This window comes from Lygodium microphyllum, chromosome 24, assembly GCF_053477565.2.
Source record: "Lygodium microphyllum isolate KBCC chromosome 24, Lygodium_microphyllum_v1.1.10, whole genome shotgun sequence".
NCBI classification, from domain to species: domain Eukaryota; kingdom Viridiplantae; phylum Streptophyta; class Polypodiopsida; order Schizaeales; family Lygodiaceae; genus Lygodium; species Lygodium microphyllum.
Window position 1 is genome coordinate 85,301,051 of NC_141158.1, and position 22,385 is coordinate 85,323,435.

Here is a 22,385-nt window from a genome sequence, read left to right on the forward strand (position 1 = left end):
GATGGTTGAGCAGGGCTTGCAGGTCAGATTTAATCCTCATGGATACTTTGTTGAGGATATGAAAAATAAAGGTCGCTTGATAGCAAAAGGAAAGAAGAAGGGCAGAATGTTTACATTGGATGTAGACATGCCTGAATTGAGTGCAGCAATGTTTGCACATGGGACCGGTGTAGTTGCAGATATTGATATCTGGCATGAACGCATTGGTCATGTTAATATACAGTGACTTAAATCAATGCAGGCCCAAAATATTGTTGCAGGATTGCCTAAATTCAAGGTTGCAGAAATGCATAAGGTATGTGAAGCCTGTCAGTTTGGAAAACAGGCAAGGAAACCATTTCCTAGACATGTTCAAGAGAGTAAGAAGCCATTGGAATTAATCCACTCTGATGTGTAGACTACTAAAGCTGCATCTCTTGGAGGCTGTCATTATTTTGTTACTTTTATTGATGACTATAGCAGAAAAGTTTGGGTGTATTTTATGAAAAAGAAAAGTGAAGTGTTTGGGCATTTCAAAACTCTTAAAGCTATAGTTGAAAAAGAAACAGACCTGCAAATAAAATACCTAAGGTCAGATAGAGGGGGAGAGTATCTCTCAAATGAGTTTGCAAGGTTCCTGCAGGAGCATGGCATAAAGCAGCAATATTCATGCAGTCATACCCCACAACAAAATGGAATTGCAGAAAGGAAAAACATGCATATTGGAGAGGTATCTCGTGCCATGCTCAACGAAAAAGACTTGCCAAATTTTTACTGGGCTGAAGCAGTTGCTAGAGCAGTCTACATAATGAACAGGACTCCCACTGCAGTAATACATGGGATGACTCCAGAGGAAAGGTATACGGGTAGGAAACCAGATATTTCTCATTTGAAAATTTTTGGCTGCATTGCCTATGTTCATGTGCCAGATGAGTTGAGATCCAAGTTGGATCCAAAACTTGAGAAGTGCATCTTTATTGGTTATTCTCTGCAGCAAAAAGGGTATAGATGCTATAACCCTTCTACTCGTAAGTTTACAGTGAGCAGAGATGTTGTTTTTAATGAGATGAGTAGCTGGTATAAACCAGTAAATGTGATTGATCATGTAGATGCACAAAATGGTAATGTTGCACATAATTCTCGGTAGCAGTCACAAGATATTAGTGGACCTGGAGCGTCCTCTAGCAGTGGTTCACATTCTTCGCCATGGACAGGCAGATTGAGATCAGGAGAATCTTCTCAAAGCAATGCAGATAGTGGTATGCAGGTATCACGAAAAGGAAAAGAGAAGGTAGATCAGCCCATGTTTGATGTGAATGCAGGTCACTCTTATGTGGATGGTGAATCCAGTGGCTCAGAACAGAGCATTGATGATGAGTTGGGTATTCCTTCTATTGTTACACCTGGAGTAAGGAAGACCAGGGATGTTTTGAGAGCATTTGGAAGTGAGCCTACTTTGCGTAGGTCTACCAGAGCTAGGTATCCTGTGGATAGGCTTAAATATGATGGATTTACAGCCATTCACTATGCATATATGGTCAAAGTGATACAGGAACCAGAACCCATTTCTTTTGAGCAAGCCATGGGAAAATAAAAATGGGAGAAAGCCATGGATGAAGAAATGGATGCCTTGGAAGCAAATGCTACATGGGAGTTAGTACCTTTGCCTAAAGATAAGAATGCAATTGGCTGTAAGTGGGTTTATAAGGTGAAGCACAATGCAGATGGTTCTGTGAACAGATACAAGGCAAGATTAGTAGTCAAGGGGTATGCACAAACGTATGGCATTGACTATGAAGAAACATTCAGTCCTGTTGCAAGGATGGCAACCGTAAGAGTAATCATTGCTATGGCTGCATCAAAGGGATGGTCTTTACATCAGATGGATGTAAAGAATGCCTTCTTGTATGGTGATTTGCAAGAAGAGGTCTATATGGAGCAGCCACCAGATTATGTGCATGCTGTTCATCCTGAGTTTGTTTGCAGGTTGAAGAAAGCCTTGTATGGCTTAAAGCAAGCACCTAGAGCATGGTCTGACAAGATAGGACAGTATCTTGTCACTATTGGCTTTTAGATTTCCAAGGCAGATTTCTCACTTTATGTGAGAAAAACAGAGAAATGTATTATGCTACTTGTCATTTATGTTGATGATTTGATTATGACAGGTGACAGTGATGAATATATCCTTCGTGTGAAAATGCTATTGAAGCAGAAGTTTGAGATGAAGGATTTGGGAGAGCTGCGTTATTTCTTGGGCATTGAGGTGATTAGATCACCAAGTGGGATACAGCTCTTGCAGAGGCAGTATGGATTGGACATGCTGTCCAAATATGGGATGACAGGCTGTAAGCCTATTTCAGTTCCTTTGGAGCAGAATGTGAAGCTGAGCACAGATGCAGGTGAGCTTCTGGAAGACCCTACTATGTACAGATGCATAGTAGGAAGCTTGATTTATATGACTATTACCAGGCCAGATTTGAGCTATGCTGTTGGATTGGTAAGTCAGTTTATGCAGGCTCTAAGGAAACCGCATTTGGATGCGGCTAGACGCATACTCAGGTATGTGAAGTCCACATTGCAGTACGGACTATTTTATGAGACTGGGGTTCAGATACAGTTGCATGGATACACTGATGCTGATTGGGCTGGTAGCATTTCTGATGGACGATCTACCAGTGGATATGTGTTCTCTTTTGGAAGTGCTGCAGTCACTTGGAGCAGCAAGAAACAGCCTACAATTGCCTTGTCGAGCACAGAGGCTGAGTACAGGGGTGCAGCAATGGCTGCATGTGAGGTAGCTTGGTTGCATAAGCTACTTTATGATATGCATCAGCCTACAGATGGGCCAGTTGTCATTTATTGTGACAACATGAGTAGTATACACTTGGCAAATAACCCAGTCTATCATGCTAGAACAAAGCACATTGAGGTGCATTATCACTATGTGCGGGAGAGGGTTTTACTAGGTCTTATTGATCTAGTTTATGTCAGCACAGAGGATCAGGTAGCTAACATATTTACGAAGGCATTGGGTGCAGAGAAGCTGCGCAAGTTCAGAGACCTGCTTGGTGTGCAGGAATTCGGATTGAGCTCGAGGGGGAGTGTTGAGATATCGAGCTCCACTCGTGATATGCCAGGGTGACCGTTGTGCATTTATGTCACCGACTTGTCAGTTGTAGATGCGGTTGGTACACCGCCCATGAATAATAGCTAGATGACAGCTATCCTTATCTACTCTAGTTCGTGGGTCAGTTAGTATGCCACCTTAGTTAGTTGTCTTTGGTTTGAGACCCATATATAGGGTTCTTCTATTTCTTTGTATGAGAGTTCTTTTGGCTTACACAACTAAGAAGAGGAAAACTGTTTTCAGCCTCCACCTTTGTGTGTATTCCCCCATTGTGCAAGCAAGAAAGCTACAAGTGAGACTCCTTCCTTCTCTCCCACAATCTTGACAAGGAATTTGTTCTCGCCACAAGTAACATGCCATGTGGACTGTATTGCATGAGAATCACTGGGATGTCTCATGTGCTCATCACTGGGATTGCAATCCACAACTTTTCCACCTTTAGCCCAAACTACTCAGGCCCGTTCGGGTTTTTATGACCTGGTCCGCAATCAGGTTCCGCAGGACATGCAAGCTACTATGGAGTCAGATATTTGTAAGACGGAAGTTATGGACGTTTTGTTACACTTGCTCAAGGATAGAAGTCCGGGCTGGGATGGTCTCACCAATGAGTTCTTTGAGGCTTTTGCTACCCAACTGGCGAAACCATTGAAGGCTTTGTTTCAACAGGTGTGGGAAACGGGGATCATGCCTTCCTCATGGAAAGAAGGACTTATTGAACTGCTTCCAAAGGTTCCTTCGCCGTCTACGTTGAAACATTGGCACCCAATTTCTTTGATGGGTTCTATGTATAAAATCTTTTCCAAAGTAATGGCGAATCGGCTCCATAAGCTTCTCCCTGCCATTGTGCACCCTCTCCAATATGGTTTCATTAAGGGCCGAAACATTCTGCACAATGTATTAAATGCGCAACTGGCGATTGATTATGCAAGGCATTCTAATTAGGAGGCCGTACTGATTCAATTGGACTTGGAAAAGGCTTTTGACTATCCGGACTGGTCTTTTGTTGCTGAACTTATGTCTGCTATGGGCTTTGGTGCTCGGATGTCTCGTCAGATCTACACCATCAGTGCTGCGGCGCCTTCGCGAGTCATGCTGAATGGAGGCATTACTGAGCCATTTGTCCTTGCCCGCTCTGTCAGACAGGGCTGCCCTTTGAGCCCTCTCTTCTTTGCCCTTGCGACTCATCCAGTTCTTTCGATGTTATCTCATGTGGCAGCTTCTACTCAGTTGGCTGGATTGTCGCTTCCTTCTGGACAGCACTTCATTAGTCAATCCTTGGTTGATGACAGCTTTATGATTTTGCATGGGGACAAGGATAACCTTCGCAAAGCATTGGATGTTTGGGCTCTCTTTGGTTAGGCGTCCGGCCTTCGCATCAATGCGTTGAAATCAGCCATTCTTAGCTGCACGGAGTCGGATTTGCAGTCATTGAACTGGCAGGGTATGGTTGTTCCTCGTGGCTCCATTGTCAGGCAACTTGGGTACCCTTTGGGTGTTGCTGTTCCCCAAAGCAGCTTCTGCAGTGGATTTCTCACAAACTGGGGGCTAAGTTTCTGTATTGGAAGTCTCAGGCCTGGCCCTTCCATGTTATCCTCAAAGTAGCCCAGACAATTATGTTGCCAATGCTCACATACTTCTTGCCATTGCTGCCCTGGACTACTACGACTCTGAATGCTCTTACTCAGTCTATTCGTTTCATGCTATGGAAGAAGGATTCCTTGCATGCAGGTATTTCCTGGATTTCTTGGTCACATGCGTGCAACCCCCAAACGCATGGGTGGAGGGGCTATTTTAGATGCCCAAACTCACATGCTGGCACTCCGTTGGTCTCTTTTCCACGCCATGTGCTCGGATCATCATCCGTGGGTTGTTATAGCCTGTTATTTCCTTGAGGATCATGGGCTTCTGCATGGCAATACCCAAATCCGGAGTTCTTGGTGGCATGTTCTTAATGCTGATTCGCGGTTCTCCAGTTCTTCTTCATCGCTGCTTACCCATTTGGTATGTTCCTGGAAACTGGTCCTCCGGAAGGCTCAGTGGCATCCAGCGGAGGATCGCTTAGCTACTAATTCTTTTCAATTGGAATTACTGGCAGTCTCGCGGTTACTTTCATGGGAAGGTAAATACGAGCTTCGACCACAATTCAACCGGATGGCACGTTTGGGCTTAACTTCAGTCGCGGATGCCACCCTTGCTAGTCGCAATGTGCTAATATCGTCTCGTACAGCTAGGAGGCTTTTCAGGATCCCTCGTGGATATAGGCATTTATGAAAACAGCTTTTGATGGTGCTCCAGAGCAGACAACCCTTTCCTGCCCTTGCTTCGGATCATCCCTAGCAGGATTGGGACTTTGAAGGCCGGCTGAATTTAGGCAAAGCTTCCGCTAACTAGGTCTATCATCTTCTGATTAAAGATCATCAATGGCTGGTTACTAAAGCGAATACTCTATGGGGATTGCGTAAATCCCGGTCATGGTGGAGGGCAACTGTGATAAAGGGCTGGTTGAACAAGACACCCTTCAAATATAAGGTTTTTCTTTGGAGGGTGATGATTGGTGGTCTTCCGCTTGCTTCAGCTCTTTCCAAGTGATGAATCTCCAACGGCAACTGTTTCTTTTGCACCACGAGTGTGGAATCCGCCCGTCACCGATTTATTTCTTGCCCCATCGCTAAGACAATCTGGTCATTCTTGTCAGCCGTTTGGCGAGCGGTGGTTGGTTTCTCGCTACGCCCCTTTGATTGGGTTTTTGTGTAGCCCAAATACCCCACTCCGACATAGCCACATATGAAGCTCGTGTATCACTTTCTTCGATATTGGGGCTGCTGGCATAACTGGACCATTTGGAATGCTTTTCTTTTTGATTCCGCCTATAATGTTCAGCAGCATATTGCTAGGCTTAAGGGTCTCTTGTATTGGCAGCTAGATCTTCTCTAGCATTCTGACATGCTCTCTAGGGAGGACTTACGTCCCTGGCACATGGCAATTTCCTCTGCGTCTTTGCCATGACTGTGTAACTCTTAGTACTGGAACCTTTTCACATGATGGCTTAGTGTCATCATGTATCTTGTAATCAAGTAAACTTGTACCTTTTTCGTAATTAATACAATTACCTTTTAAGAAAAAAAAAAGAGTACAATTCCATTTTTGGGTGTACCAACAAACAAATGTGTTGGTACACAAAGAATAAAATGTATTTATATTTAGGACACGTAAGGGTGCATTCACATGTACAACTAAATAATACATGTGTACTATACACGTAGGTGAATAAAGGGCCTTTATCCCAACAAAGCTCAGACATGATATCTGAAAGTTGGAAAGATGGCCCAATGCTCCATAGTTCAGTTGTTTGCATGTCTGATACGTTGCACCATGGGCCTATGAGACCATAACTAATACAATTGGTATCATCATCTCTCATTAGAGAAGAAGAGATAGAGATAAATGTGTAGGTTTGCATGGTGGATTGGGGTGAGAGGTATGAGAAGTATGGAAAATTGAAAAACCTGAAAAACTAGGTTTAAAAAGATTAAAAGAGTGTAGAGTATCTCCTCCTTAGAGGATTTGGATAGAGATCATTCACACTCGGTGGAAGATGGGGAAGAATATAGGAAGGCTCTAAGAGGATGAAGAGGAGAGAAGCTTTCTTACGGACGTAGAACTCAGATACTTTTCCCCATATGGCTCCTTAGATGGTTTTGCATCATAGCTCACTAGATTGGTTGTTCAGACAACCATTGTATTTGTAATGTACTTGGAGACTCTCTTGAGAGTTTCTAGTATTTTGTATTTTACCTCAATGGGATTTTCTTTGAGCTATTATTAATAGATTTTCTGGTCTTGGGAAAAGAAAAAGAAAGAAGTATTCTTTGTATTAATGACATTTTGGATTGTCCAAGAGGCTTAAAAAATTTCAGCTATATTGATTTCAAGAGTGACTATCACCAAATTAGGGTAATACCACAAGATGTGTATGAAATTGCTTTTCGCACTTTATTTGATCTTTATGAATTCTTGTGGTTTCTTTTGGATTGACCAATGCACTAACCACCTTCAATCATCTTCGATGATAGTCGTGTGTAGAAAAAAGAGAGGAAAATCGTTAGAACTTGGAGATTGTTCTACAAACTATGCCAACAAAATGAACTCTTGATAAATGGTAAAACGAGCGAAATTTTAATGCATAAAATAAGTTATCTTAGACATTTCATCTCTTCTGGAGCGATTCAACAAGTGAATCCTAAAAAGATCAAGGTAATTCAAAAATGGCTTGATCTTTGTGATCTATATATGGTGTGATCTTTTCTTGGCTTATGCTCTTACTATCATCCATAGTTACTATGAGTTTTAGAAACGAGGAAATTGAAACACGTTTTAGAGTTGTGGAATGGAGTTTTGTTCTTGGTACAAAATGAGAAAACATGAACTTGAAAAATATGAATATAAATATCAATAATATATAAATACATAAATGTAAATGTAGATAAAAATATAAATGTGTGTGTACTTGTTTACTTAAAGGTACACTATATAAGCCTACTTCAGCCTCTATATAATTAGATGCTTACATTGCCAAACATATATGTTATACTTATTATTTAGTAGCTACTGGTTGCTAGCAATAGCATAATCTTCATAGTTACACAATCTTTGTGTGATTCTATGTATCCTCTCACTATAGATGGATTTTAATGAAGAGAAACAAGAATGCAAACACAGGGTTATTTGTACTTTGTACTTTACACTGTACATTTGAAGAGGCAAATTTTATTCTCAATGTATGTTGAGAAGAAAGGTTTTTCCAAAACTTGAACCAGCTCCAAGATGAAGTAAACTGGTCATTTTGCTGATAGTGCAACAAGTTGTTGAGATAGCTAAATTTGACACAAGTCATTACATAGTCTTTTGGATTCTTCATGTTTGGACAATAATCTACTCAACTTGCTAGTACACTCAGTAAAACCGTTGCACACAATGCAACATTAATGTTTTGTATCAAATCACCTTTTCAAATTTTTAGCCAGCACTCTCCTAAATGTAATTCAAGCTGCTATTTTCTCAGCTCATTTTGTTTTAACTAACGCTAGGTCTTGGAACTGAAGATAATACCTGGAACCACCTCTAAAGGAAAAGGGGAACCTTGAATACTTTGCTTGTTGTTTTCAACATGTATATAACTTTCTCCAGTTGAGACAGCAAGGAAATTTATAATCAAGGAACTTGTGTTGCTATCAGGGACAACTCTTACATCGATTGTCTGTTGTTGGCCAATCTTGGATTCAGCATAAATTTGAAACGTACTATTATAGTTATCCTCGTTTGTAATAGTGATGTTGTTATTGTAGGTATCCTTCAACTGCACATAGAGAGATGCTTTTGAACCAGCTGTAAGCTTGCTTGTATTGCCAACCCAGAGGCCTATACAGTTCTTGGCAGAGATATTACCTGGTGATAAAAAGGTCTTATAATAAATTTCCTTTAAAATACAACATTAACTTATACATTGGTGTAACATCTTTATCTCAAGAGCCTATGAAAATTGATTTTTGTCTTACATGATTTGTGCATGCTTTTATAATGATAAGAAGCATGCAGAATTGCCAAAAGTATAGTAGCCATGATAATTGGGATATTAGTTTTCATTTCAATTGAATCGTAAAATTCTGTAATGGGGCATCCTGTTAAGGGATATCATAGCAAAGCCCTGTTGGATATTTTCCAATATGGAAATCCTCTTGTTCATTTAGCGGATATGGTTTTTCACTCTCTCTTTCAACCTGCCTGCTCAACTCTCCCTTCAAACCTATAATATCCTCATCATGCATTGGTTTAATCGACACCTCCCTTCAATTTCCAGAATTCCATTTTGGGCCATCTATGTTTGCTTCTTGCTTCTAGCTTCCCCTTTAAACTTTGTTTCATGTCATAGCCTCTCCTATCCTGCCCAGCATGCATAGCATCGCCTCTCTTACCTGTGATAAGCACCAGCCTGGATATAAGCTTTCCTTCCAATTGTGGATCTTATTTTTCTCAATACCCATGTTCTATCCCCCACCTTTCTACACAAGCCCAGAGTCATGAGGCAAACAGGATATACCTCTTTTATATCTTATTATTCCCGCAACACTGGGTTAAGTGCGCATCTTAATCAGGGCAGTGGAGACAGACTGGAGATCGCCCAGGGAGACCAATGCTCAGAAAGCATATAAAATCCTAGCCAAAATGATCAGCCTCAGACTATCTCTCTTGATGCTGAACCTCATTCACCCTACAGACTGGTTTTGTTTGGGAGTGCAGCATCCTTGACAATATTTTCAACTTCTGGGAGTCCATAGCTCTTGCATGATCTAGGGGACAAGATCTGATTGTTTTGCTTCTCGATTTTGAGAAGGCCTATGATAGAGTTGATTGGGAGTTTCTAGGGGGCACCATGTTGAGGATGTGTTTCCTTGAGCAATGGATCAGAGGTGTATCAGCTCTATATTCATCAGCTCACAGCTAGGTCCTCATTGGTGGGACCAGAGGTGCCAGATTCAGTATCCAGAGGTCAGTGAGACAGGGATGCCCCCTTGCACCTCTTCTTTTCTTATTTGTTGCAGAGGCTATGAGCTCCTTCTTGAGGGACAGGAATATGGGTATTTGAGGCATCAGACTTCCCACTCCAGAGGTTGAGGAGTTGCTCGATGTAGAGTTTGCAGATGACACATTTGGCTACTTGAATGGGGATGAGGAGAATTTTAGGGCCTTTGTAGTTGTGATGGAGGTCTTCTGTAGAGCTTCAGGAGCTCTTATTAATTGGTACAGATCCTATGGATTTTGAGTTTGTGATATTCAGCAGATAGATTGGAAACTACGTGAGCATTTCACTTGGGTCCCTCGTGGCACTTCTATGAGATACCTGGGCTGCCATGTAGGCATTGATATTTCTTCAGAACAGTAGCTGGCACCCTTATTACTTACCATAAGACCACCATTGGAGCACAGCAAGACTATCACTAGTAGGCAGGGTGGTAGTTGCAAATCAGGTTCTGTTACCCACCATGTGGTACATAACTTCTTGTTGGGCCTTCTCTAGCTCATGCATTGGCCAAGTGAAGTGACTCATTAAGAATTTTATTCGATTAGGTGGGGACAGTAGTCCTGTGCCGGCTAAGGTAGCTTGGGATGTTATTAGCTAGTATAGGTCGGGGGTGGTTTAGGGGTTATTGACCCAGATAGTTAGAGTAGAGCACTGATGGTAAAGCTCATTGTGAGGGGCCTTCTTCCGGGCAAGGAACCATGGAAGAAGCTACTATTATGGAGATTAAAGACTATTTCTCTTGCTCATGGAGAACCGTGGTCGCCCAGCACACATAGGCTATTTCAACATATCCAAGCTACAAGGCTTGGGAATAGTTTTGAGGTCAAATTTGCTACATCCACTATATGGGCATGGCAATCACTATTTACACAACTTCATCAAATTGACCTAGCAATTGTGGAAGAGAAGTTGAGGCAGCCACTTCTTTTTAATCAACTACTCAAGACATAGAGGCCACACCATTGGAGAGAGGACCCTCCTATCTAGGGGAAAGTTCTTTTGTACAGGTAGCTTCTACATTGGGGGAGTGGTTTGCCTTTTTGGAGCTATCAGTCCATATACAGAGACAGAGACTTTGAGGTATCAAGGGGGCTAGAGTCATACTATAGAACAACAAGGAGGTGGTACCCCTTGAATGGAGGAATGACATAGTGACAGATGAGACATGGATAGGGCTCTTTACAGGAGGAGAGATCATTCTTGCAGTGATAGCTATCAGTGAAGATAGTGTGTTTACTTTTTCAACAGAGATGGATAGCAGACTTAGGTGAGAGAATCTGGATCAGTTAGAGTTCATAGGATGCTCTTGACAAAGGATTAGAGTTGTGGATCATTGTGATGGGACTAGATACCTAGACCCAGACCCTCAGATTTGTATGGAAGATGTATGGAGACATTGGGCATATAGGAGGCTGCTATAGAAACTTCAGTGGGATCATGGAGAGTGGGTATGGATAGATCCATTTGTAGAGATGCCTAAAGATGTGCCCTTCTTTGGCTATATCACTAGGTTGGGGGGGAGAATACAGACGGGCAAGATCAGAGTGGTGCAAGTTGCAGTTGAGCATTGGACTATCCGAGGTATATCATAGTCTTTCCTTGCAGACTTCTGGGGGAGATTGGAGAGAGCTTTAGACCAAGAAAGATTTCACTGTTTCTTTGGTTACTAGTACACATGAGTTTAGTAGTTGGTACATGCCTCGGCTATGATAGAGGCCCTATTCCTTGCATTAGATGTGGGGAATATGAGGAGACTCAAAGGCATTACATATGGGATTGCCCACGGGCTCAACGTGTTTCATGGCACTACAGATTCTATGATTGCTACATGGGGGATGGTTGCATGGCTCATTGACAAGGGCTTAGCTTGTGTGTATGAGGATGTACATGGGTGTTAGGCTTATCTCATATTGGCGCAGCTTGTGAGCAGGATTTTCATGCCAGATTTCTTATAGATAGTATGGACTCAAGGGCTTGTCATAGATGGAAGCTCATAGCTAGCATTATTGCTTGGTACATATGGACAGCCAGATGTAGCCAGGCTATTGATTTTTTGGACATATCTACCGCTGAGACTGTTTCTAGGATCTGGATAGAGATTGTGCATACTCTTTCTTGGGAGATGGGAGAGAATATAGGGCAGTTCAGAGACAATGAGGAAGAGGAGAGATGCTTTTCTCAGGACATGGGATTCTGGCATTTTTTTCCCTCTTCCAGACCCACATGGTCTGGCATTATAGACCTCCTGACTAGCTATTCTCTCAAGCTTTGTAATAGACTTCCCCTTGTTACATAATTCTTGATATGGAAGTCCCTTACAGGACTGCTTTATACTTGGTTTTTGGCCTTGGGACACTTTGTTTTGAGACGTGTTAATAGAATTTTACCTTTCTCTGAAAAAAAACCTTGCGTATCTTAAACTTTCTAGTATATGCAGTAGCACATTAAGTTGTTAAAAACACGTAAAGCTTGAAGTTGCGTATTTTCCCCTCCTCTGATTTCAAAGAGTAAGATCACATGAGCATAGTGTTTTAATAATAGTTCACTCAAATAAAAATGGACTGTGGAGGTCAGAGATTGGTCGTAGAGTGGTTATAGTGTTGTGTGATCAGTTTGATCAGAAAGGCGTGTGTTTTCATGCAGTATCTGAGCACTGATGGTAGCCTTCATGTCCTTTGTGCCCTCAAGCTATCCTTGTGAATTACTTGTATGTGAAGTTTGAGATTTTGCAGACTCATTCATCGGTTAGCTTCAGAGGATTTGCACTTGATGCACTTATTTGCACATTCACTGGTTTCCACTATGAAGTTCCAGAAGCATTGATGAGAAGAGATTTGCACAAACTGGATGCAAGTCTTTGAACACAGATATGTTCTGCTAATTGTTGTGTATGTGATTTATGAAGCCGATGGTGTCAGGACAAGTTTGAAGTGACAACATAAAGATACCATTATCCAGATCAAAGGTTCATTCTTAATTACAGATAGAAATTGAACATGCTTTATCTTTGAAATCTCAAAATGTCCTAAGCTTCTGCAATTTCTTAAGTTATACCTGCATTGACAATAAAGGTGAAAGGAGAGCCCTGTAACTCATTACTTGCTCTGTCAGTAACATGCAAAAGGAACTTTCCAGATTGTGTAGGAAGGATTGTAAAAAAGTCCTGCCTAGTAATTCCTTCAAGATTCATTTGGTCAAGTACTGTTCCGTTTAATGAAGTGGTATAGTAAAACATGATAATGCTCTTATTCGGACTGATTTTGTTATTGTAAGCATCCATTCTTTTCAGTTTAAAAGTAGTGTTTCTTCCAGCTTGCAGAATGCTATTTCCATCTGACCAGTTGCCTTCACAATTTGTGGCAGAAATATCCCCTAGGATTCAATCATGTAGATGTGAAAGAGTTTCTCAATTATGCAGTCCATCAATGTTATACAGAAAGTGAATTAAAGAAGTTCAATATTTCAATATGCTTTCTACTATTAAGTGTCGAACAATTGTGTGACACATGGGTCTTGAAAGTTTTGCATACTTGGATGCTGTATGTCACATGTGATGCTTGAATATGAAACAGTTTTATAACTTTAATAACCTATCTAAACAGCTTGACAGAGCATTCTAACAGGAAGATTTGTAACATTCATTTTATCTTTCATTATCTTTTATGTAAGTGCTGCTGTACTGAACTGAAATGTTCTACAACAGTCTGGTGCTCACTTTTCATCATCCACACCCTCCATAAACCATTGCTGATTGAGAAAGGAGATCTATCATCCTTAGAATGGCCATACAACCTGGCCAAGAAGTGGAGTGACTGCAATGAACTTGTCCTAGGAAGGGCAAGAGGCACATACATTGCACAATAGCCCGGAAAGGTATCATTACCCAGGCATATGGACTCATAGCATCATGGTTATGAGTCCAATCACCTGGGGACTGCTGAATTGCTGAGACATTCCCTCACATTTCCCGTTAAACAAATGTCTGGATGCATCCAATGAAACAAGCAAAAGGAAACTATACAGAAGTCACATGAGCATAGAATGAAAGCAGGGCAACTACACCCCTGGCTAAGAGTGTTGGAAAGTGAGTCAATGGTCCATGACAACACAACATTCCTCAGAGCAGTATGCCCACTTTACTAATGCCCCAGAAAAGGTGCCAGTGAAGTGGCAGACCCGTGAGAAGAATTAGTGAGAGGGAGTGTGGAGCACTGTGGCAAGAATGATGATAAGAGAGGGTAGTGTGTGGAAGAGAGTGTACTAAGACTGATAGTGTGAGAATGAAGAAAGAACACTCAAAAGACAGAAGAACCACACACACAAAATGATTTCAACATCACACACATGCTTTTGCATTGCCTCCTTTTTATAGGAGGAGAGGCAGTACGAAAATCTATATACATGTCTGTCTCGGAAAAGGTAATATCTGTGAAAAGAAAAAATCTTTAAGGCATCTCTTCTCAACAACATTCAGAGAAATCTGATGTGGCAGAGTACAAAATATCCACAGCAACGTTTATGTGAAGAAATACAAAAAGAAAAGCTTGCAGGGAAACTAAAGTAACCAAAGAAAAGTCAGACCACATAAAGTGACTTGAGTAAATCCATAGAGAAGTAACTAATTTACAAAAGTACTAACAGATCCTGTTTCTATGCTATATACAAGAGTGATGTGTGGTAAGCTCCAATCTGCATACATTGTTCTTCAAAGTTTTATCTGAAAACCTGCATTTTGATAGACTAAGCATGCAAGCTACATGCTCCGTTCTCTCCTCTTCAGATCATGGATGCAAGTATGCCTTTCTTAGGTGTCGCAGGTCTTGAAGAACCTCAAAATCTAGATGCCTCTTTGAACAGAGGGGATCTGAAGGATGCTCTGGCAGCTCTAAATAAATTCCCTTGTTTGATGGTTATAGAGTGAAATTCACAATGCCTTGTGGGATGATTTGCAAGATGTTCTATCATGATGAGTAATCGTGCTTGAAAACATGGAAAACTACTTGAAATGTAGAAAACTGGCATCATTAGATCGAGTTCCGAAAGTCAATTAAGTGGAGGATCGAATAATTATTGTCAAAATATTGCTTCAAACAATTAAAAGCATTTTATGTTAAGATCCACATCCAAGTTAATATGGAGTTGTTCCAAGACGGCAAATAAATGACAACAAAGCAAATGCTATCATTGTCATTGAGTATGCTAAATACACATTAGAATATTTTTATCATGCAAATTGATGTGGCCAAAGTATTTGGTACTATGTGGTGAAATTTCATCTCTCAAAACCCAGCCATGCCATTTACTATTCATATTCGGAAGCAAGTGCTCTATGTATAATTGGCAAGGGGCTTTCAGCACCATGGAGATCTGCCAAATCTGGTTCAATGTTGTCCAGTTTGTGTCTTATTATAAGCTCTGTCCACTCATTCACTGCTAGTATATAGATAACACTCACTGCTAGTATATAGATAGCATTCACAAATTCACAAGTTTTGCACGGATGGTGAGACAAGGTAGTAGGAGCCATGATCTTTTCCACGATAGATGCATTCTACGCAGACAATTGGGCTTATGACAAAGCTTAGTTGGCATTGTTCCTAGTACCAATTTTTCAAATTGCTGATCTTAGGAAGTCCATCGCATGCATTTGAGAGGGTAGGACATTGTAGGATGGTCTGTCTAGAAGAGGCTTTAAGGGCCTTCACAATATCAGCACTTTCTTCATAGAGGAGACCTCGAGGAGGAGAGAGGGTCTCTTGGAGAGAAACAGGGCAGCTAGAGCCTCACTTGCAAAACTCCAAAGAGAGGAGAAGAGATGCCCAAGGTGTCAATAAATGGCGGAGAGGATGCATGCTACCAACACAGTATTAGATGCCATGAAGGAAGCCAAATTGAAATAAAGGTACAATGCCAAAGCTTCCTATTTGACCTAGATAGGAGACACTCTTATACCCTTCCACAAGACCTAGATGCTCCAAATAGGAAGTCCTGAGACTTTGGAGAGAGTGTGGATCTATTGTAAGGCCCCAAGGAGTTGGATAGGTGACAAAATAGTCTTAGGATCCATGACTGAACTCCAAGCTTTGAGAGAGACCATGGCATGATATGGAGAAGTATCATGAGAGTAGTCAATGTGAGTGCGAGTAGATATGTTGTGGCTCCTTTCATAAGGAAGATGTCACAAGAGTAGTCATTGTGAGCAGCAGATATCTTGTGGCCCCTTTCACAGAGAAGCGGCTTGTGAAAGCTTTGGCAGCCTTGCCTTATAGAAAGCCGAGGAGACCATGGAGTGAACAAGGTCTTCTTTTAGAGCTACTGGGATGTTCTCAATGAAGCTTTCTCATGACATTCCAAGAGATGATGGCATCACGAGATACCCAACAAAGAATCTTTGAGGGGATTGATTCACTCAGTCCAAAAGGCAACAAAGACAGATTGGAGGTGACCCTTGAGGACTCTCCTCCAGCTTCTTGAGCCTTTGGGAAATCCCAATTATAGCATCTCTGCATCTCCTTTGCTATGCTGCTTATTGAACAAGCAATTGGGCTCTTAGCAACTCCTAGTCAATTGCCTACTATTGGACTTTTGTGTGCCATAAGCCACAAGAAGGAAGATTTGTTAACCCTCAAACGAACGAAGGTGGAAAATCTGGAAAAGCTAAAGCAGAAGACAAAGACAAAGGACAGGCAAAGAGAAACAAAAGACAAAGACGCACAAAAGAGCGCAAGCGCATCATGGTTTAATTCAAGGAGCGCTGGGCTCTCACCCGTGCAATTTGTAAATGTAGACGGGCGGTGGAAAGGAAGCTAGGAAGATAGAAGGACAATGAGAAAAAGGGCCTAGAACACGGCCGGCCATGTAAAAAAGGGGATAAGGGGATGACCGCCCAAAAGGAATTTAGGGTTTTGTATATAAAGTTGAAAAGTGAATGAGAAGCTCATTCTTGTGTGTGGCCAAAAGTGGCTCTCCTCTTCTTCTTCTTCTTCTTGTTCTTGCTTGCTTGAGCTTATGCTTGAGAGAGGGAGTGTAAGAGTGTGAGGGAGTGAGAGTGTGAGGGTGAGGGACCGGGGAGGAGAAGCTCTCCATCTTCTCCTCTCTTCTTCTCTTCTCTTCTCTTGTCTTGTCTTGCTCGCGGCAATGGAGCTTGGAGCGTGGAGCTTGAGGATGGAGCTTGCTTGAGGCTTGCACTTGGATCGTGGAGCTATCGGAGTGCACGGGAGAGGAGGTAACTCGAACGGCATGGAGGTAAGCTCACTACACCCCTAGATATGGATTGCGCGTCGGCTATGTGAGAGGTAGCCATTAGTGCTCGGCTTGGAACGCTTGAACAATAAGCGATCCGTGGGTCTTGGTGGTTGAGCGAAAGCTCCTACATTTTGGTTCCATTGCCGGGACCAACGGATTCAAGCCTTGAGCGCTTGCGCGCATCGAATCGAGCATTGAAGTAGGGTTTTCCCCGAACCCGTGCTTGAGGTAGATAGGTAGGAAGTGAGGGAGTTTGAAGAGGTATTCGATCTCCTTAACAAGTAGGTTTTTGATTTGTTGTTGAATATTAGAGTAGGACCATTCATCTCCATCTCTGGTTTTGATTCTTATTGCATTAGGTTAAGGTTAGGATAGGAAAAAAGAAGGAAAACAGTAGGGTTTTTTGTTGCTATATAACAGGCTAAAACAGGGAAATAGGGGCACAGATTCGGATTTATGGCTGGAAGAGCATGAGCGACTAACCTCTAAGGTCATAGTAGGCTGGGATGGGGCAATAAGAGGCCCAGGGAACCAGGACAGGCCACATTTGACATCCGGCCCTCTGAGAAGAGAGTAAGCTTGAGAGCCAAGGAGAGAGAGAGAGAGAGAGAGAGAGAGAGAGAGAGAGAGAGAGTGCAGATTCGAGAGAGAGCGAGATCATGAGAGAGAGAGAACGGGAGCGATGTCGGACCCTGGCACCCCCGTGACCTAACCGGGCCTGCCGCCGAATCCTGCCGTTGACCACGCTGCCGTCGTCTGTTGCACGCCGTCGAATCCTGCCGTTGACCACGCCGCCGTCTTCTGTTGCACGCCAGGTCGCCTGGATCTGCCCCATCGTGACCTGCACCCCGTTTCGTCGCCCGTCTGCTGCGCGTTGTTGGCGCGTGGCTCTGGTCGCGACTGAGCCCACCAGGCAGTCCCGTTGCCTCTGCGCGCCTGCTGCACAATAGGTCGAGGCCTGGACTTGCGCCGTCGCGACCTGCACCTTGCTTTCTCGTCCGTCTCCTGCGTGCTGTTGGCGCCTGGCTCTGGTCGTGACTGAGCCCGTCAGGCAGTCCCCTCGCCTCTGCTCGCCTGCTGTACAACTGGTTGATTCGTCAGGCGGCGCCACTTCTCCTGAAATACGAGCTAAGGCAGCCGAGAGCGAGAGAGAGAGGATCGCCTAGACCTGCGCGCCGCCTGGAGACCCATCTGACGACTGCCGCCTGACGACTTCTTCAGAGAAAAGATAGCAGTATGGTTGGCCTGGATATGGATTTTCTTGACCGGACGGTGGCAGCCCTTGGCCCTGATTCCGATGCAGAGGAGCCGGAAGATATGGTGCCATGCACGGAGGAGTTGCCGCCGAGTTCTGAACTGCCGCCTGCCGGCAAACGCTCCAAGCATACGCCTGATGAGCCAATGAGTCCTCTGGAACGCTTCTATGCGCAAGTGGCCTGTGATCCTGTGGATTCGCAGGAAATTGACTGGGAGCATTTGCTGGACTTCGCCAATACTCTGCTCGGCGATTATGTCCAGCATAATACCGAATCTTTTTCTGTTGCGGGAACGGATGATGTGCTGGACGCCACGGTGGACCCCAAATCAATCTTGCGATCCTTCTCGGTGTTTTATGATCGTGCAGTTATACTTTTCTTCACTGGCAGGATCCCAGTGCTTTCGCATATTCGCCAGTGGTTGCACCATCTATTGCAAGGGGAGTCTGTTGAGGAGATCTTCCTTGGACCTCGCGGCTTTTATGAGGTCCTGCTGAAATCGGAAACGCATCGCGCTGAGCTCCTGTCCAAGTTGCCGCTATTCTTTGATCGCCGCCTGGTCCATGTTGTGCCATGGCGCCCCATGGCCGACTTCCAGCGTCTGCTTCAACGCGAATGCCCGGTGTGGGTGGAGGTGGAAAATTGTCCGGCGGTCTATTGGCCCATGTTGAAGGATGCGATGGCAGTTGTGGGAACAGTGCTGGTTCCCCCAAGCCTCAGGGCGATGAACCGCAACCGTTTATGCATGCTATGGGACACGGCCAGGAAAAGGCCTGCGTGGCTTCGCCTCAATTGTTTGGGCATGCATCCTTTGTATTTTCGCTTAAAATGGGGCAACTTTGCGGGCCACTGCTTTTCATGTGGTAAATTGGGGCATTTCATGGCCGAATGCCCTGAAAAGCAATCGTCTTCGGAGGATGTGCAGGTTGTGCTGCCCAAGGACGACATGGTGCTTGATGCCACGCCCCAGGAAGCCCTTCAGTCTCCTCATGTCATGGATAAAGGCAAACAACAGGTCCTGAGTGTGGATTCCCGTCGCACTGATTGGATTGAGGCACGTCCCAAAAAAGGGAAAAAGTTGGATGCAGGCCTGGCGGATCCTGGGCCTACCGCGCCCCAGGATTCCGTGCGCACGTATACGCGCCAGAAAGAAATGGCCACTTCACAGCAGGCTGCACGTCCTACGGCCCCGTCTGCCCCCCGTAATCAGTCTCCAAGGAGAGCCTATACCGATGGCCCCAAAGGCCCACCTGCCAAGCTGGCATTCGATGCCAAAGGAAATGTTATTACACCCTGGGATCGGCGTTATCCCCGTCCCTCTCCCAAGGCAGTGGATTTCCCTTCTACCTCCAAAGCAGGTCACCAGAATTCTTTTGCAATATTGGCTGATTTTCTGGATGAGGGTGTCCTGGATGCTCTCGCGGAAAAGGTGAAATTGAGGCAGCAGGCGCCTCGTTCCTGACTTCCTTCTTTGAGGATACATGAAGATAGCCACGTGGAATGTGCGAGGCATTTGCTCTCGCCATAAGCAACATGCCATGTGGACCGTCTTGCATGAGAACCAGTGGGATGTATTGTGTGCAGTTGAGCACAAAAGTCACGGTGAAGCAGGAAAAGTGATGGATTGTCATGGATTCCGTCTGTTTTATGCAGGGACCCATGCTACGCACTATTCGGGCGTGCTGATGATTGTCCATGAGAAATATCAGCCTGTCCTTGTTAAAAATGATGTGCAGGGCCGCTTTCTGGTGATCGAAGTCTTATTTGAAGGAGAGATTTTATGGCTGTTGGGCCTCTATGCTCCGAATGATCCCGCATCCCGACAGGATCTTTGGTCCACTTTGCAGGGCTCCATGTCACTCGGCCGAAGGGGGTTTTTGATGGGAGATTTCAATATGTGTGTTGACTCTTCTCAATCCACTTCAGGGCATTCGGTAATGGATACGCCGGAAAGCCGGGTGTGGAGTTCCTTTGCTTTGCACGTACTCAAGCAAGATCTTTGGTCGTGGCTTCACCCTTCTTTTTCAGGATTTACTTTTCATTCCGCACAATATGCAACTACCTGGTCGCGACTGGACAGAATGTATATCATGCAGGGGGATGATTTTCTTCCCGAGATGCTGGAAATGAAGGTCTTGTGGCAATATGCGTTGTCGGACCATTTCCCCCTCCAGCTTGAGATGCGGGCACACTCTATTGCACCTTTTGTGCAATTCCTGGATAGGCTCTCTTTACGTTTCAACTCCTCTTATTTGAAGCATTCAATTTTCCAGGGCTATATGGAGCAGCTGATTGAGAGGTTCTTATTGGACTTCGCCTCTGAGGGCTTGCCTTCATTTGCACGGCTGCTCTCTAATGTGCAGCGGGTTGCTCGCCAGTATGGGATCCATCATGCCTTGCTTTGCCGCCGACGTCGACATGCAGCAGAAGACTTACTGGCTTTGGTCCGTTCCTTGCTCCTGGATTCCCCTGATGATGATTTTCTGCTGTCTCTGGAGAGGCGATTGGCCTATCTTATTTAAGTGTTTCAGTTGAAATCTTATCAACAGGCCAAGCTGCACAACTTGACGGACACATTGCAAGATAGCGCCTGCCAGTCTCATAAGTTCTTTCGCGCCTTGCATGCGTCTCCGGCTCGCTAAAATATGACCAGACTCCAGGATTCGGAAGGTCGCTTGGTCACGGATCCGCAGACCATTGTCACCATGTGCAGAAACTATTTTATGGAACTTCTTGGTTCCTCTTCCTCGCCTTCTAGCCAGGTTACGCATGCCCGCTCGGTCTTCTATCATCTGGTCCGCCAGCAGGTTCCAGTTGATATGCAAGCCGCTTTGGAGACGGATATTTGCGAGGAAGAGGTTATGGACGTTTTGTTGCACCTGCCGAATGATAAAAGTCTTGGCTGGGATGGTCTCACTAATGAATTCTTTCAGACCTCGGCCACGCAGTTGGTGAAGCCATTGGTGGCCATGTTTCAGCAGGTGTGGGAAACGGGGGTCATGCCCTCCTCATGGAAAGAAGGCCTTATCAAACTAATTCCAAAGGTCCCTTCGCCGTCAAAGTTGCAACACTGGAGACCAATCTCTTTGATGGGCTCCATGTATAAAATCTACTCCAAAGTGCTGGCGAATCGGCTTCACAAGCACCTTCCAACTATTGTGCATCCTCTCCAATATGGTTTCATTAAGGGCCGCAACATTCTGCATAATATCTTAAATGTGCAAATGGCTATTGACTATGCGCGGCACTCCGGTCAGGAAGTGGTATTGATCCAATTGGACTTGGAAAAGGCGTTTGATTATGTGGACTGGTCTTTCATTGCAGACCTCATGTCGGCTATGGGCTTTGGTACCCGAATGTCCCGATTGATCTACACCATTAGTGCTGAGGCTTCCTCCAGAGTTATGCTTAATGGTGGAGTTACATAGCCATTTGTCCTTGCACGCTCGGTCAGACAGGGTTGTCCTTTGAGCCCTCTCTTCTTTGCCCTGGCAACTCACCCGGTCCTTTCAATGTTATCCTCCATGGCAGCCTCTGCTCAGCTGGCCGGGCTGTCTCTTCCGTTGGGTCAGCACTTCGTTAGCCAATCCTTGGCTGATGACACCTTTATGATTTTGCAGGCAGACAGGGACAACATTCGAAGGGCATTAGATGTTTGGACACTCTTTGGTCAGGCCTCTGGGCTTCGCATCAATGCCCTTAAGTCAGCCATTCTCAGTTGTACGGAGCCTGATTTACAGTCCTTAGGCTGGCAAGGCCAGGTGGTTTCCCGTGGCTCCATTGTCAGGCATCTTGGATACCCATTGGGGGTGGATGTATGGCCAAAAGACCTGCTGGAGTGGATTTCACAAAAACTGGCGGCGAAGTTTATGTATTGGAAGTCGCAAGCGTGGCCATTCCATGTCCGCCTCAAAGTGGCCCAGACAATCATGCTTCCAATGCTAACGTATTTCCTGCCTTTGTTGCCATGGACGCCTACTACTTTGAAGGCCCTCACTCATCCCATCCGTTTCATGCTGTGGAAGAAGGATTCACTGCAGGCCGGCATTTCCTGGATTTCATGGTCACACGCATGTACCCCTAAGCGCATGGGTGGAGGAGCTATTTTGGATGCACACACTCATATGTTAGCTCTCCGTTGGTCCCTTTTTCGTGCCATGTGTGTGGATCATCACCCATGGACCATCATAGCCCGTTA

General features: G+C 44.2%; 1 protein-coding gene across 1 annotated transcript in view; it reads right to left on the minus strand.

Moving 5' to 3' along the window:
• The window catches only part of LOC148015316 (uncharacterized), a 293,490-nt gene that overhangs the window by 112,607 nt on the left and 158,498 nt on the right, over positions 1-22,385 (minus strand). Inside the window, exons 15-16 of the mRNA XM_087664938.1 lie at positions 12,741-13,058; positions 8,216-8,551 (exon numbers count right to left, since the gene is read on the minus strand). Coding sequence (XP_087521064.1) covers positions 8,216-8,551; positions 12,741-13,058 — 654 coding nt within the window. The remainder of the gene's footprint in view (positions 1-8,215; positions 8,552-12,740; positions 13,059-22,385) is intronic.